The sequence below is a fragment of the Lynx rufus genome, unplaced genomic scaffold (assembly GCF_022079265.1).
Source record: "Lynx rufus isolate CCGP_SWC_20201006 ecotype Redwood Valley unplaced genomic scaffold, mLynRuf1.p SCAF_3, whole genome shotgun sequence".
In the NCBI taxonomy this organism is placed as follows: domain Eukaryota; kingdom Metazoa; phylum Chordata; class Mammalia; order Carnivora; family Felidae; genus Lynx; species Lynx rufus.
Genome location: NW_025814845.1, coordinates 88,268,164 through 88,282,766, shown reverse-complemented (window position 1 = coordinate 88,282,766; position 14,603 = coordinate 88,268,164). Strand labels below are relative to the sequence as shown.

The 14,603-nt window shown below is 37.1% G+C and overlaps 1 protein-coding gene across 1 annotated transcript in view; it reads left to right on the top strand.

The window, feature by feature from the left end:
• COL25A1 (collagen type XXV alpha 1 chain) overlaps positions 1-14,603 on the top strand; it is a 451,340-nt gene that overhangs the window by 379,549 nt on the left and 57,188 nt on the right. The window contains exons 13-17 of the mRNA XM_047090485.1: positions 1,850-1,903; positions 3,985-4,011; positions 6,397-6,441; positions 14,026-14,058; positions 14,530-14,565. Of these exons, the coding sequence (XP_046946441.1) occupies positions 1,850-1,903; positions 3,985-4,011; positions 6,397-6,441; positions 14,026-14,058; positions 14,530-14,565 (195 nt within the window). The remainder of the gene's footprint in view (positions 1-1,849; positions 1,904-3,984; positions 4,012-6,396; positions 6,442-14,025; positions 14,059-14,529; positions 14,566-14,603) is intronic.

Genomic DNA, 14,603 nt, shown 5'->3' with positions numbered 1-14,603 from the left:
GTATTTTATTTCCAAGTTCTTACTCTTTGCCATGTACAAATAACCAGTCAAGATTTTCCTATAATAGTCATTGCTCTTCTGTCAACATTTTTGCCATTTATCCAAGGAAAGTGCAAGAGTTACAATTATACTGTAACTTTATATACAAAGCAGAAGTTCTTCCAGGAAGTTATGACTTTAGTAAAATATTTTTTGCTCTTCTAAAAGGATAAATAGGCTTCCTATTATTAGTTTATCTGGGAGGTTTACACAACTCATCTTTATAGAAGTTATAGTTAAGTCAGGTTTCTATACATTCTGTAAGATCATTTATAACTGAGGAATATAAACCAATGATCATGAGGATAGAAATACTCCTTTGCATCCTCTCCCAATTTCTAAATACTTTCATTCATTCAGGAATGCATCGTATTAAGAGCACAACCTCTTAAGCTAGATCATGAGAGTTCAAATCTTGGCTGCAGTCGTGTAAATCTAGAAGTTACTTAACCTCTCTGTGCCTTAGTTTCTTCATCTGTTTCATAGAGATAAGGTAGTACTTACCTCATAGAAATTTGTGAGAATAAGTTGATAAATGTAAAATTCCTGGCACTTAAAATGGTACTATTATTACTAATGTACATGTTTGTGAAGCTGAGAGCACAAATACAAAAATGGCACAAATTCTGCTCTCCAGGTGCCATAGAAAACTCACTTAAAAATCAACTAAGTCTGCAGGGAACCTAAAACTGCTCTAAAAATAGTGTTGTTGTTGTTGTTTTTAAATCAAGTAACAACTTTACTACCTTCAGTGGAAAGAAGAAAGCTATCCCATTGTTGGCGCACACAGTAAAGAGCTTTGGGAATGTTTGTAAGTGAAAATGAAATTCTAGTTGATCTTACTTTGAGCCACATGGAAGCATTGAGAGCCAGAGTATCTTACCTTTGCTTCTGGGCACTTTATGGACTTGTCCTCTTTAGAAAGCAGTTGCTGGTTCAGAGCCTATGAAACTGGTGGACAACCTCTTCTTTCTTTTTCTTTTTTTTTATTAAAAAAAATTTCTTTTAAGTTTATTTATTTATTTGGAGAGAGGAAGAGAATCCCAAGCAGGCTTCGCACTGTCAGCTGACAGTGTGGAGCCTGATGCAGGGCTTGAACTCACAAACTGCCAAGATCATGACCTGAGCCAAAGTCAAATGCTCAACCAACTGAGCCATGCAGGCACCCCTACAACCTCTTCTTTCTAAAAGGGGAAACTTTTCTGACCTAGTAACCACCATCTTTTTCCCAAATGCCTATTTATTACTCAAAATGACAATGAGAACCACAGTTCTAAATGTTTTATTCTAATTATTTTTTACAGTGAAATTGAGAAACCAAAACCATTTTTACTTTTCACTCTGTGTCAAATGTGTCTAATTTTGCAGGTGTTCAAAGATGTGTGTGTGCATTCAGCTTTAGACTGACTAAGTCTCATAATAATTTTGTTTTTATGTTTCTGAGCTGATGAACCACTTAAAAGTTCTCCATCAGGAGAGATTATGTTTTCATATATCTTTAACTCATTCCACAAATGTTTATTTATTGCCTACAAGGTACCCAACATCATGCTAGATACTCATTTCCGTTGGTAGGTTGCTTCAGCTTTCTTAATGAAGAAAAGACTGAACCAAGGAAATTAACATGTTTTATTCTTGGTCCTGAGCACAGAGAATTTTGGACCAAATGAGCTAACTTGTATTTACATTAGTAGTCACTTTTTTTTCTTCCTACTTCTAGAGCACTGCTGGATAGCTATATCCTTTACTGATCTATATAATGTATGGATTTTGTCTATTTTATTTAATAGTATCTATTTTTTATTATGAGGGTGAGCCTGGGTTGCCTGGAACAGTAGGACAAAACGGAATACCAGGGCCAAAGGTTAGTACAAATAAAACCAAGGAGAATCATTTGAGACATGAGTTTTCATTCAACTGTAAACTGGAACTTTTTTTTTTTTAATATCCCACTGATTTTACTTGGATGGAATATTTGTCAATAGTAAAATATGCTGCAGTATAGAACTTTGTGACTAGTGACTAAATTATGTTTGTGACTCTCATTACCATTAAAAATGCAGAAAAACAAATAGAATAAGATTATCAGAATCTTTATTCTGAGATACTTCAATAACATGAGAAGAAGCCCGTGTTTCAAATATGCCTGTTGTCATTTTGCTATTTAGTGAGCATATTAAAATATAGGCCATGTCCATACTGCCTAAAGTGTGTATAATATTTACAAGGCTTACTAAAGATGATTTCACAGTGATACTGTGGCCTTTCTTCAATATTTGGTCATCTCCAACACTTACACAACATAACCAGTTAATCAAACAAAAAGTAGAATAAAGATGTGGCATGTGTGAGAGTTTTTTGAGATTTTTTTTTTTTTAAGTAATCTCTACACCCGACATGGGGCTCAAACTCAACAATCCTGAGATCAAGAGTCACACGCTCCACTGACTGAGCCAGCCAGGCACCCCATGATGTGACACATTTGAAATTTTAAAATGGATGTAGTCTGAATTACTAAATGGGGAAAAAATGTAATGAGGATTTTGGGGGGTTGAAAATTTTCTTTGTTTTTTGAAGAACAAATGAATCTGTTAAATATAAAACGATTGGTGACAGTTCAGTTTAAACCAAACAGGCAGACAAATCCCAAATCCTTTGATGAGTGAGCATCCCTTGAAGTACATAACTAATGTCTAATCCCGTCAGCTGTGCTGGTGTGTATCCATACCCACAGATGCCTGTCAGCTGATTTTACAGATCACATTGCTATTGACAGGCGCCTAGGACAGACCTAAAATTTATAGACCTGTCCTTTGTCTTGCAGCAAATATTCCTTCTGGGACTACAGCCATTCTCCTGTCTTCTCCCCTTTCTTGCTTCATGCTAAAAAGCCAAATGATAAGAGTTAATGCTTAATGCACATTCTCAGTACTGTTCTTCTGTTGCCTAGCAACCATCAGGATGGATGTTGAGCAGTGAAAGGTGGCCAGAAATCTGGAAAGCCAAAGGGTCAGGCTGAGTCCCAGCAAATGAGAAGAGTCTTGCCTCTAAATTGATTTTGAGTGGCTTTTAGTTTAGAAAATACACAATAATCACCTGAAACCATTTTTTAATGCAGTTTTATCTGATGGCAAAATTTACTGATGCTTTTTTCATAAGAGGAATATTATCATAATGTGTATGATTTATTTTAGAATTTTCCCACTCCATCACCTGTGCCTTCCTGGGTAAAGTAAAAATAAGGATTCTCTTCAAAGCGCAATTTAGCATTTTAGTCCTCATACTGTCCAGGAAATAATTTTGAATAAAGACATTCTCCTGAACTCACTTCAACTCTGCTCCATTCTAGTATTTTTCCTGAAGGTACCAACTCCTCCTAAAATACTCCTGATTTGGATCATGCTAGTTACCAGCAGGTTGAAGGGAGTTCATGACACCGTGAGGAGGTCCAAGTTTAGGACTGTGTTTATGATCATGTTTGAAGAAGATAGATTGGGGAACTACACAGACCCTAGACCCCTGCAATAATCCAGACACTGGGGGCTCCTTTGAGCAGAAGACCACGAAAGGATGTGTTGGCTCCCCTTATTGATTCTGAGTTTGGGCAGGTTAAAACTTGAAAACGAAGAAGCCGCTCAAGACATTAAATTGCCACCACACTGGTCTTAATGCCCCCAAAGCTGGCTTCTGGAAGATAATCTTAAATATCTTTCTTTAGTCCTTTAAAAACAAAGAATTAAGATTACATTTGATATTGATATCCATGCCCAATTCTTCAAGAAACTCATCTTACTATTTGTTTTCAATACAGCAATTCTATATTGCCAAAATAGAAAATGTCACATGTAATTTGCTTAGTATATTCAATATCTCAATTTGTTTGGTGTTGTTTAATTGGGTGTTTTATAATTTAATGTGTCACTCAATCTTTGTTCTTTTGCTCAGGGAGAACCTGGAGATCGAGGAGAAAAGGTAAGAATGATTCTGCCTGTAATTATCTTTTTTCCTCCCTAAAGAGAGACTAAACCGAACTTATTTAAGTATGGATGGCTAGATAGCAATAGATATAGATACATAGATAAAGATGGACATAACAACCACTGTTCTTGTCAAACTGTTAATTAGTAGAAGGAGAGAATAGTGTAGTTCTTATGTTTGGACAGAGATTTGGGTAAAATCGTTTAAAGAAATGGAAGGAAAGGGAGCAGATTTAAACATTCTATGTCAAGCTTTTAAATGGTTTTCAAAAATCCCTAGGCCTGCAAAATTTGTTTTGCCTACTTGCTAACACCACTCCAATACTTTTCTAAGCATCCACATCTCTCCCTACTGCTTCTTAGGTCACTAAGTTAAGGGGATACAGATGTTTACCTGCAACAAATATACTGGGAATTGCCCCACAAAGAATTCCTATAAAAAATAAAAAAGAGAAACAAAAGGAGAAGAATGCCATATGTTAAATTTCTCACAGTCGTCCTTCCTGACAACTTTTGCGGGCGTCCTGATTATTTTTAGACTCCCCATGCATATTGTGGTGCTAATTTTCCTGGTTTTCATGCTATTTACTTTAATAGTGTTTGAGAAATGTGCTGTCTGCGTAGGAAGCTACCAAGATACTACATCTGATCCGATATTTCTGACAAATTAATACTATCACCTCTAATCACCAAAGTAGTTAGTACATCTAAAGATCCAACAAACTTCTTGACTATAACTGTATTATTTGGCACTGTAAAACAAAAATTAAAAAGACATTTATTTAAATGGAAGGAGAGCAAACCAGAGGGGAGAACTCACTCAGACCCCTTCATTTCGTGACCACTTGGAGCCATTCTTCCTAATAAGAAAGTTTGTTGTGTCTGTTTTGCTTTTTAATAAAGCGATTGCCATGCAATCTTTTTAAAAGTATGCTAGTAGGCTGACTATCAAAGGTCTCTCATAATAGATTATCAGTACATTTATTTGGCATCCAACCAGTTTATTGTAATTAACTTGAAATTAATTAATCATCAGATGACTCTGTTGTGTAGAAATTAAGGAGGGAAAAGAAGGAGAGCCAGCGCCGTTCCGGGGATTCATCAGATAGAGGGGTTCCGGCTCGAGGGCCCGTGTGGGGTGTCTGGCACCACAGACAAATGCCTGAGCAGTTAGCTTCATACATATTTGAAACAAGAAAAGAAAATGGAGAGAAAAAAGTAAAAGTCTCTCTCCCCTACATCTCTTCCCTCTCCCTTGGAAACCATCATCAATACCTACCTCTCATTTAAAGGAAACTTTTAAATGATGGAAACGTGACCTAATATGAAGCTAAACAAAAGGGCATTCCGGCCTGTGGAATCTAGCAACAATAATGCATTGTTATTGCTAACGGCTATCATTAGCAGCTCATGGTGTGTCCCCTACTGTCCTAGTTGCTTTACACACAGCATATTGTTTATTTCTTCTAATCCCATAAAGCTTTCTTGCCCTTACGTTACACATGTGAAACGTGATGTAGGGAGAATTTCATTTGCCCGGTAGGTGCTGGAGCTGGGCTCAGTCTTTCTGGCGCCAACGTCCATGATGTTTCCACTATAACATGCTGTAAGACTTAAATTAAAGAATTCGGCATTGAAGGAATCAAAGCATGGATAATGAGTGAAGGACTTTTTTTTTTCCCTAATGCATTGCTTTGTGGCGGAAAGGAGATGTCAGTGAGGGAGGAAGCACAGGAAATCTCAAAAATAAGCAAGAAAACATAAAGTCTCCAATTTATTTTTATTGTAATTATAAAAGAGAGAGTTTTCAAATAAAATCGAAAACATTCATTTCACAAATGCAAAACACAGACGTGCAGATAAAATAATCTTCTGTCCACAGGTCTTGAGGGCTGTGTCATGCATTTTGAAGCTTTGGAGATTTGACTTGAGCTGAACCTGAAGACAGAGTAGGATTTACACAGAGAGAAGGGAAAGGGGAGGGCAGGAACCCAGGTGGCAGGAATGGCAGGAGGAAGGAGACAGAGGTGGTAAGGCATGTGGCATATTGAGGGAATGGTCAGGAAAAAGGCTTTCTTACAGTGGCTCTTTGAGTAGAGGAGAAAAGAGATAGAGTGAAGGAGGCTTTAAGTACCAGCATGAGCTATTAGAAGTCAGAGAAAGTACTGCTTTCTGTTGATATCATAGAGTAGTTGGAAACAGTTCAGCTGTGTTCATTGCAATAAATTTTATGTGGGCCAGTTGGTATCAGGCAACTGCTTAAGTCAAAATGTGTCAGTTATACAGAATATTCTCAAGAGCTTTTAATATATAGTGCATATGAAAGCAAGCTTAAAATAATGAAAACTATTCTGTGTGTAATCCCGTTTTCCCCCCTTAGGGAGATGCTGGAGAGAGTGGCCCCAAAGGTGACACAGGCGAAAAGGTACAGTTTGTGAAATATGAAAGGGTATGTGTATGAGCAAGAAATCTATTCCATGTATGTGAAAACAGAAGATTTTGAGTGAGGAAAGAGACTGATAGCTTAATATGATAAGATGAGAGATAATTCTATGAGTTTGGAAAACATTTAAATATCCAATTTATAGGGGCGCCTGGGTGGCGCAGTCGGTTAAGCGTCCGACTTCAGCCAGGTCACGATCTCGCGGTCCGGGAGTTCGAGCCCCGCATCGGGCTCTGGGCTGATGGCTCAGAGCCTGGAGCCTGTTTCCGACTCTGTGTCTCCCTCTCTCTCTGCCCCTCCCCCGTTCATGATCTGTCTCTCTCTGTCTCAAAAATAAATAAACGTTGAAAAAAAAATTAAAAAAAAATATCCAATTTATAAAGATGATCATTCCACAAGCTCTTAGCTACAAATTTAAATATTAAAAAATTTTTTTTTAATATTTATTTATGTTTGAGAAAGAGAGAGAGGCAGACTGCAAGCAGGGGAGGGGCAGCGAGAGAGGGAGAGATGAAATCGGAAGCAGGCTCCAGGCTCTGAGCTGTCAGCCCATAGCCTGATGCGGGGCTCAAACCCACAAACTCTGAGATCATGACCTGAGCCAAAGTCGGATGCTTAACCGACTGAGTCACCCAGGCACCCCATAAATATTTTTAAAATAAAATGGGATGTCACAAATTCTAGATAATGTATAGCTAGGTTTCTAGTAACATGGCTTCCATGGAATAAAACCATTTATTCATGTGTAAATGGGGCACTACTCCCTTGATACTCAGAGATATAAAAATACAGTTTCTAGGGGCGCCTGGGTGGCTCAGTTGGTTAAGCATCTGACTTTGTCTCAGGTCATGATCTCAAGGTTTGTGAGTTCAAGCCCCATGTCAGGCTCTGTGCTGACAGCTCAGAGCCTGGAGCCTGCTTTGGATTTTGTGTCTCCCCTTCTCTCTGTCCCTCCCATGCTCATGCTCCGTGTCTCTGTTTCTTAATAATAAATAAACGTTAAAAAAATGTTTTTAAATAAAATAAAGTTTCTAAAGTGATTCCATTTGTTGCAATTTGGTTAAAGAACATGTCACAGGATTGGGATGAGATTTAAAAGTTTGAAAGTAAATGTCATTTGATTACAGCCTCTAATGCAGTCTTGAAAATTTGCCTCAACTTGAAATCTACTAAATTCAGATATTTTGTCAGCCTTCTCATTCACTTTTTTCATCTTTTAAACCATTATTAATGTTTATATTACAGTGGTCTTGTGGTTCATCTTCCATCCTCTTTTCATACTGCTCTCCCCATCTATCATTATACCTTTTGTTTGGATTCATACTTTATAGACATCTCTGACATAGGAAGGGCCTTTTATTTCACTTGTGCTGTATGCTAAGAATTAAGAAAAGAACTTTTAAGAAACTGAAAATAAAATGGTCAGATTTTAATTAAAATCAAGCAAAGTAATTGAATGATTAAAAAAAGATTTATTCATTTAGGCTCACATTGGAGAATAAAAATATTTCACTTTGAAAATTATTACAGTGCAGATGGTTAATGGTTAGTCATAAAAACATACTCATAAAATAAAGAGAAATTTATCTTTCTCATTCTTATAAATATTAATATAAATATGGCATGGATGATGGTAGGAATGAATTAATGTCACCAAGTAGCAATTATGTTTGTGTTCAAGGAGCAGTCCAGAAATTAGAGTCGACCCTCAGTTTCTTATAGACCAAGGTTTCTCACCTTCAGCATTATTGACATATTGGGCTAGATAATTCTTTCTCGTGGGGGCCGTTAGATATTTAACAGCATTCCTGGCCTGTGCCCACTAGATACCAGTAGTTGTGGCAACCAAACCTATCTCTAGACATTGCCAAATGTCCCCTGAGGGACAAAATCACTTCTAGTTGAGAAGCACTGCTATAGACCCCTTTTATATACCTGTCAAATTTAATTATCATGCGGCAATAAAATATGGCATGAATATGTTTAATACTTAATAAGACCAATGATATACCTTGATGACTCTCAAAGTCAGCGTTTCAACCCCCAGAAATATAAACCTGGATATTATATGTAACTTTTTTGTTTATACTCAAAACCAGAGGTCATCAAGCCTTTCCTGTAAAGGGCCAGAATATAAATATTTTAGGTTTTCTGGGCCTTGTGGTCTCTGTCACAACTACTTAACTCTGTCCTTACAGTGTGACAGCAAGCATAAACAATATGTACACAAATGAGTATGGCTGTGTTCCCATAAAACTTTATTTCTGGACACTGAAATTTTAATTTCATGTAATTTTCATGTGTCATGAAATATTGTTCTTTTCATTTTTTTCTTAACCATGTAAAAATGTAAAAACCATTCTTAGCACATGGGCCACACAAAACTGGAACTGGCCCACAGGCCTTCGTTACGAGTCTCTGCTTAAAGAAAGGAAATCTTCTAAACAGAGAGCAGTTTTTTTGAGTGAAAAAAGTTTATGCCAAGTCTGAACAATACCTATGTGGATTTATGTAGAGAATTTTATGCTTTTAGAAGTTGCATTTAAAGCTTCATTTTTAGAATGTAGACCAATAATTGTTTCTTTAATCACACATTTTTAACATTTAATTTTCCAGTAGTAAAGTAACCTTTTTCTTTGAAAATTCCAAGTTCATCTCAAAGGAATACTGTTTTATATTAATGCAAATCATTTACCATATTGACTCACACATAGTAAACTCTCAATAAATGTTAGCTTTCTTACCACATGGAAATTGAAATCAACTAGACTGGTTGTTTTCTTTTTTATCAAGAAGTTTTACTAGTCAACTGAAATTAAGTACAAGAAATCCTTCAGTTGAAACGGAAATCATTTCTATAAACTTTCAATAGGTCTAAACAGGGGATTGTAAATAGGAATGTGTAACGTATAATATGTAATCTGACCTGTAGCATTCATCCCGAGAATGCCGTAATTGGAATATAATTTTTGATGTGTTTTTTTAAAACATTTCCTGCTTCTGTTATATGATTTGTTTCCAGTATGTTGGAAACAGTCTTCTCATGGCCTTTGGGTTCAGTATGTGAAACTCATTCATCATGTACCAAGTTCTAGATGTAAAATCAAAAAATGCCTTTTTTTTTTTTTGCCATTGATGTAGTAAATTACGTCATTGATTCATTTTAATAGGATTTTTTTTTTTTTCCTTTTGATCCAACTCAGTGCCTTTGGATGGTAAAGCAATCTAAACCTTTCCAGACTGGTCATCTGGAAATGCTGTGGAACTGTAAAAACCACTAGGCTGGGTTTTGTCCGTGGCCAGCAACTGCCGTGCACTCTAGGCTTGAGAGTGTCATGCCAAAGAATGATTTCAGTCATGTGTGGAGTGACTATGCAAAGGTTATGTTCTGCTCTTTGGAGTGTTAATGCCACCCAACAAATGCAGAAATGGATTTGTTATCTCTTTTGGTCAACTTGAAAGTAGGTGTTTGTGCAGCACGCTGAATGGTTTGACCATGCCACTCTATTACTCACAATTCAGTCTGCAGATTCAGAAGCTCTACCTTCACTGTCTAGCAACAGCCTCTCTGTGCCTTCATTTTCACTGCTCCCTCAGTCTCCATTCCTGTAAACACACTGTCTTCTTAGTTTATGCCCACATAGCATCTTTGATTTGCATCCTCTGAGCCTTTCCAGAATCCATGCCCATATTTGGAGCTACCAATCAAATTGTCTTTTCTTAAAATCATGTGTGAAGGCCTGTCTCAGAGGGCCCCCATCCCCACTCACCTCCACATTGCACCATCCTGGGTCAATGCAGGGCCCTCTCTAACTTGGCACATATGGTTCTCTCACCTTACAACACTCTCTGTCCACTCCCTCCTCCATGTTCTATTCTTCAGTCCACTGAGACCTTAATTTATAAGTCATTTCCCTAAGGCAGCCTTTCGGTCTCCCCCAGATTGGTTAGGCTACCTACTCTGTGCTCCCATAGCACTCTTTAAAGTACCTTTCATAACTGTTATTGGGATTTATTACAATTCCTTTTTAATTGGACATCCGGCTTATTGGAGAAGGAAAAACAAATAAACAAAAAACTATATGATGCCAAATTATTCCCAGCATCAATCCATGTTCCTGGCATATAGTTGTAAGATAATAAATATTTATTGAATAAACAACCTTTAAAATTTTTTTTTTCCTTTCAACTGTTTTTTATTTTTGTGGAATGGTAGATCTCTTTCCTGTGACAAGCATTTGTTTATCATGTCTTCTGGCATATAAGGGGCACAGAATATCCTAAACATGAGAATCTCTTCCTACCCCAGATTAAAAAAAAAAGAAAAAAAAGGAAAGTATTTTTCATGCTTTCAACCAATAACATTTTTGTGTACATATATTAGTATGTGATTATCATGAGCACAGGTCAAGGGCAGGGATTGTAACTGCATTGCTTCCTATTCTAACCCAGCTCCTCGCATCCCTGCAAACAGCTGGCACATAATGGGTGCTCAACAAACATTTACAGAATGAATTAATGAATGACAGAAATGTCACCATATTCACTTCATTTATCCACATAGACTTTATTAACACATGCATAACGTTATATACCAACTATTGTATTTGAAAATTAGCATGACCAAAACCAGAAGCTCTTTGTGTTTGAATGATCAATGGCAAAGCCCAATCTATTTATCTCAAGTGTCTCCTCAAAGAATTTTCCCATTTGTGACTTACCCTGTTAAAACTTGGGTTTCCAGACCAGCTGACTTATGAAGCTAAGAGTCTACTTAAGACATAGTTGGGAGTGGAAGAGAGCCAAAGCATAAGAGACTCTTAAAAACTGAGAACAAACTGAGGAGGGTGGGAGGGTATTGAGGAGGGCACCTTTTGGGATGAGCACTGGGTGTTGTATGGAAACCAATTTGACAATAAACTTCATATATTGAAAAAAAAAAGACATAGTTGGGTTTTCCTACTGTAATTCTGCATTTGCTCTCACTTTTGCAGAAATGAGGATTATGAACACTGACTGTTTTATTTCCACTCCCTGCAGCATTATCCTTTAAAATGTTTAACTTATATCTGGCTTTCAGCAGTTGTCTTGCCACTTAAAAGTTAGAAAAATTCCTCAAGATTTCACAGTCTAAGTTTTTAAAAAGAAAATTAAAATATCACTCATAGTCCCCCATCAAATGAAACTGCTCCAATTTCCACAAATAAATCAGCCTTTCAGGAAACTGTCCTTTTCTTTCCATCTACTTCCTATGAGAACTAAATCTAGTCCTTATTCTCATTTGTGGATTATCCAGCCACTTTCCACTAAGACACGAAAAATAAAAGGTTTTAAACTGCAGTTAATACAAGCAGCTTCCTTTTATTTACAAGTTTACTGGAACCTTTATGCCCTGTTGTCAAAATGAAATAAACCAATAATTCTTATTCTAATAAAAAGAACATGGCAATGGAATATAGGAAGTCCAAAATTCACTTATCCTCTTGTTGCTTCAATGTCCTTATCTATTAAATGAAAATAGTAATATCTGCCCTATCTCATCAGAGTTTTATGAGGTATAAATGAGATGAGGGAAGGGACTTTGCAAAGTCAAAATTGCTTTTAGGAATACAAAGGTCTTATTGTGCAAACTATTACAAACCTGATTCATTGGTGTTGATGGCTTTCAGATTTGATTTAGTAGAAATAGAAGTAAGTATTATTTTATTAGCCACATTTATTTCACTTCCCATTTGGAACTCAATCGAATGTTAATGATTAGAAAGAGAAATCAGTATAGTATAGTATTTAAGGTCCTTTTCTTATGTTTTGTCATGTTTTAATTTTTCCTTGGGTTAAAACAATTACAGACATCACAGAGGATCACATATATATCAGTTTCCTCAGTAAGCTAATTTATTATTCCCTTCTTCTTCCTAAGCTTGTTTTCCTTCCTAAATTTTTTTCATTTTTTTAAGTTCATTTATTTTTTTGAGAGAGATAAAGAGCACAAGCAGGGGAGGGGCAGAGAGAGAGGGAGAGAAAGAATCCCAAGCAGGCTCCACACTCAGCACAGAGCCCCACACAGGGCTTAATCTCACAGACCATGAGTTGGACACTCAACCTACTGAGCCACCCAGGCGCCACTTTTTCATTTTGATCCTTGACTGCTGACTTATTTAAAACATTCTCTTTGGGATTTGTTCATTTATTCATCATATATGTATTGAGCATATACTATGGGCTAGGCACTGAATAAAAATTGACACTGAATCTGCCCCCATGTGGCTGATTGTCTAATGAAGGGACAGACAATAAGTACGTAATTATGGAGTGAGCTATGCAGGACATGAACAGAGCTCAGTGTGAACAGTAAGATGTGGATGTAAGGGGCATAAATCTTAAGTTGGTTGGTGAAGGGTTCTTTGAGGCAGAGCCACTTAAGGCAAGACCTCAAGAGAGAGAAGATGCTAGCCTGGAGAGGGGGAAGGGATTCAGAGAGGGGGACAAGTGCTCCAGGCACAGAGGCCTGAGGCCTCATCTCTGTCTCTGAAAGAGAGCGATGAGGAGCTTCCTAAATCCAGAACAAGGAACTAGACCCCTGGAGTTCCTTGAGCACTTGCACAGATGTGACAGCTGAGGAAATCCAAGTATGTGCCTTCCTCCTTATGGCTGTTCCTATCTTCTTGACAGTCTCAAATGGCTAAGTTTTCTCCCTGTTTTGCCTTGTAGCATGTTCAGGGACAAGGGGCTAGAAGGAGCTTAAAAATCTAGGCCCATTGCTGGCTTCATTTCAGAAATAAGCAACATTCTTAACTAACCTCCCTATTCTTTTCTACTAATCTCTCTGCTTATTTTATAGCATATTTGCTTTGAAAATGTAGTCACCCTCTGTGAATTCCCAAAGGAATACATTGCCTTTTAGAAAACCAGATTCTATCTCAAGATTTTCTCTCAGATCGTACATGTGTCCCTGCCACCCATGAGTCATCCATCATCCTGTAATTTTCTGGTGACTGCATCTCAATGAAATAAATGTAAAGCTAGAGAAAATGTGCCGGTCATAACTGTGACCGTGCTTCATGAGGAAAACAAACTGACCTGCTACGTGGCTTTTTCCAGCTCGACATCATTAACCCTTTGACTTCATCTGTTGAACCCTGACTTTCTGAAGACCCAGAGGGTCAAGGAACTCCCAGTAACTGATAGCCCGTGACATTAATAAATTCCAGAAATAGAGAAAACCAAAGTTCCAGGTCTCCAAATTATAATTTACTACTTTAGAACACACTTTTAGCACTGTATCAAGGGAAGAGATACATATTTGTATATTTATATTTACTTTAAGGAATATAGTCGTTAAGTATTTTGCTTTCAAAATAAACCCATGTTTTTAGAAAGTGCATTGTTTACCTTGGAAATTGTTTACATCTTAACAGCTGATATGTTGATATCATTTTATGGAGCATAGTCAGGCCCGTTAGTCATGGGCTCCCTTTGAGTGCCATGTCGAGATGGTTTTCTGTGTGTTTGTATGTTTCCTATTCTCATAACTTGTGGAATAATCTCCCACGGGTTTTGTTTTAGGGTGACCCTGGATCATCTGCGGCAGGAATTAAGGTAACTATAGCCTTGTGAGTGTTTATACCCCAGGAGTTACAGTGTTGAATTTTATAAGTCTCTGCTTTCTCTTCTTTTGTTCCAAGTTTGATGGTTATAACTGTTTTTATTCTTCTTCAATAATCAGCTTCCAAACACAACAGGGAGTATCTGCTAGAAATCTGGTAAAGGCTTAAATAAGAGGTCTTGCCTTCACTTGTCTCTGTGATTGGTTTTTATGGAAATGTGGATTCATATGTGAGCTTTAGTTATGTCCGCAGCAAAAAAAAAAAAAAAAAAAAAGAAAAAGAAAAAAGAAAAAAAAAGTTCCTGTCTCTAGTGAGATATAGAGTAATAGAATAAAGTGAATGAAACACATATGATCAAGGAGACTAGGCTGTCTCTGTGAAAGTGTCCAGAGGCCTGAGGTTTTGGAAAATTGTCTTAAGACTGTTTTTGTTTTTTTTTTCATCTTTGGTTTTCTTTGGTCAGGGGGAACCTGGAGAATCTGGTCGTCCAGGGCAAAAGGTAACATCTTTATTCTAGTGTGTTCTTTGTCTCATATT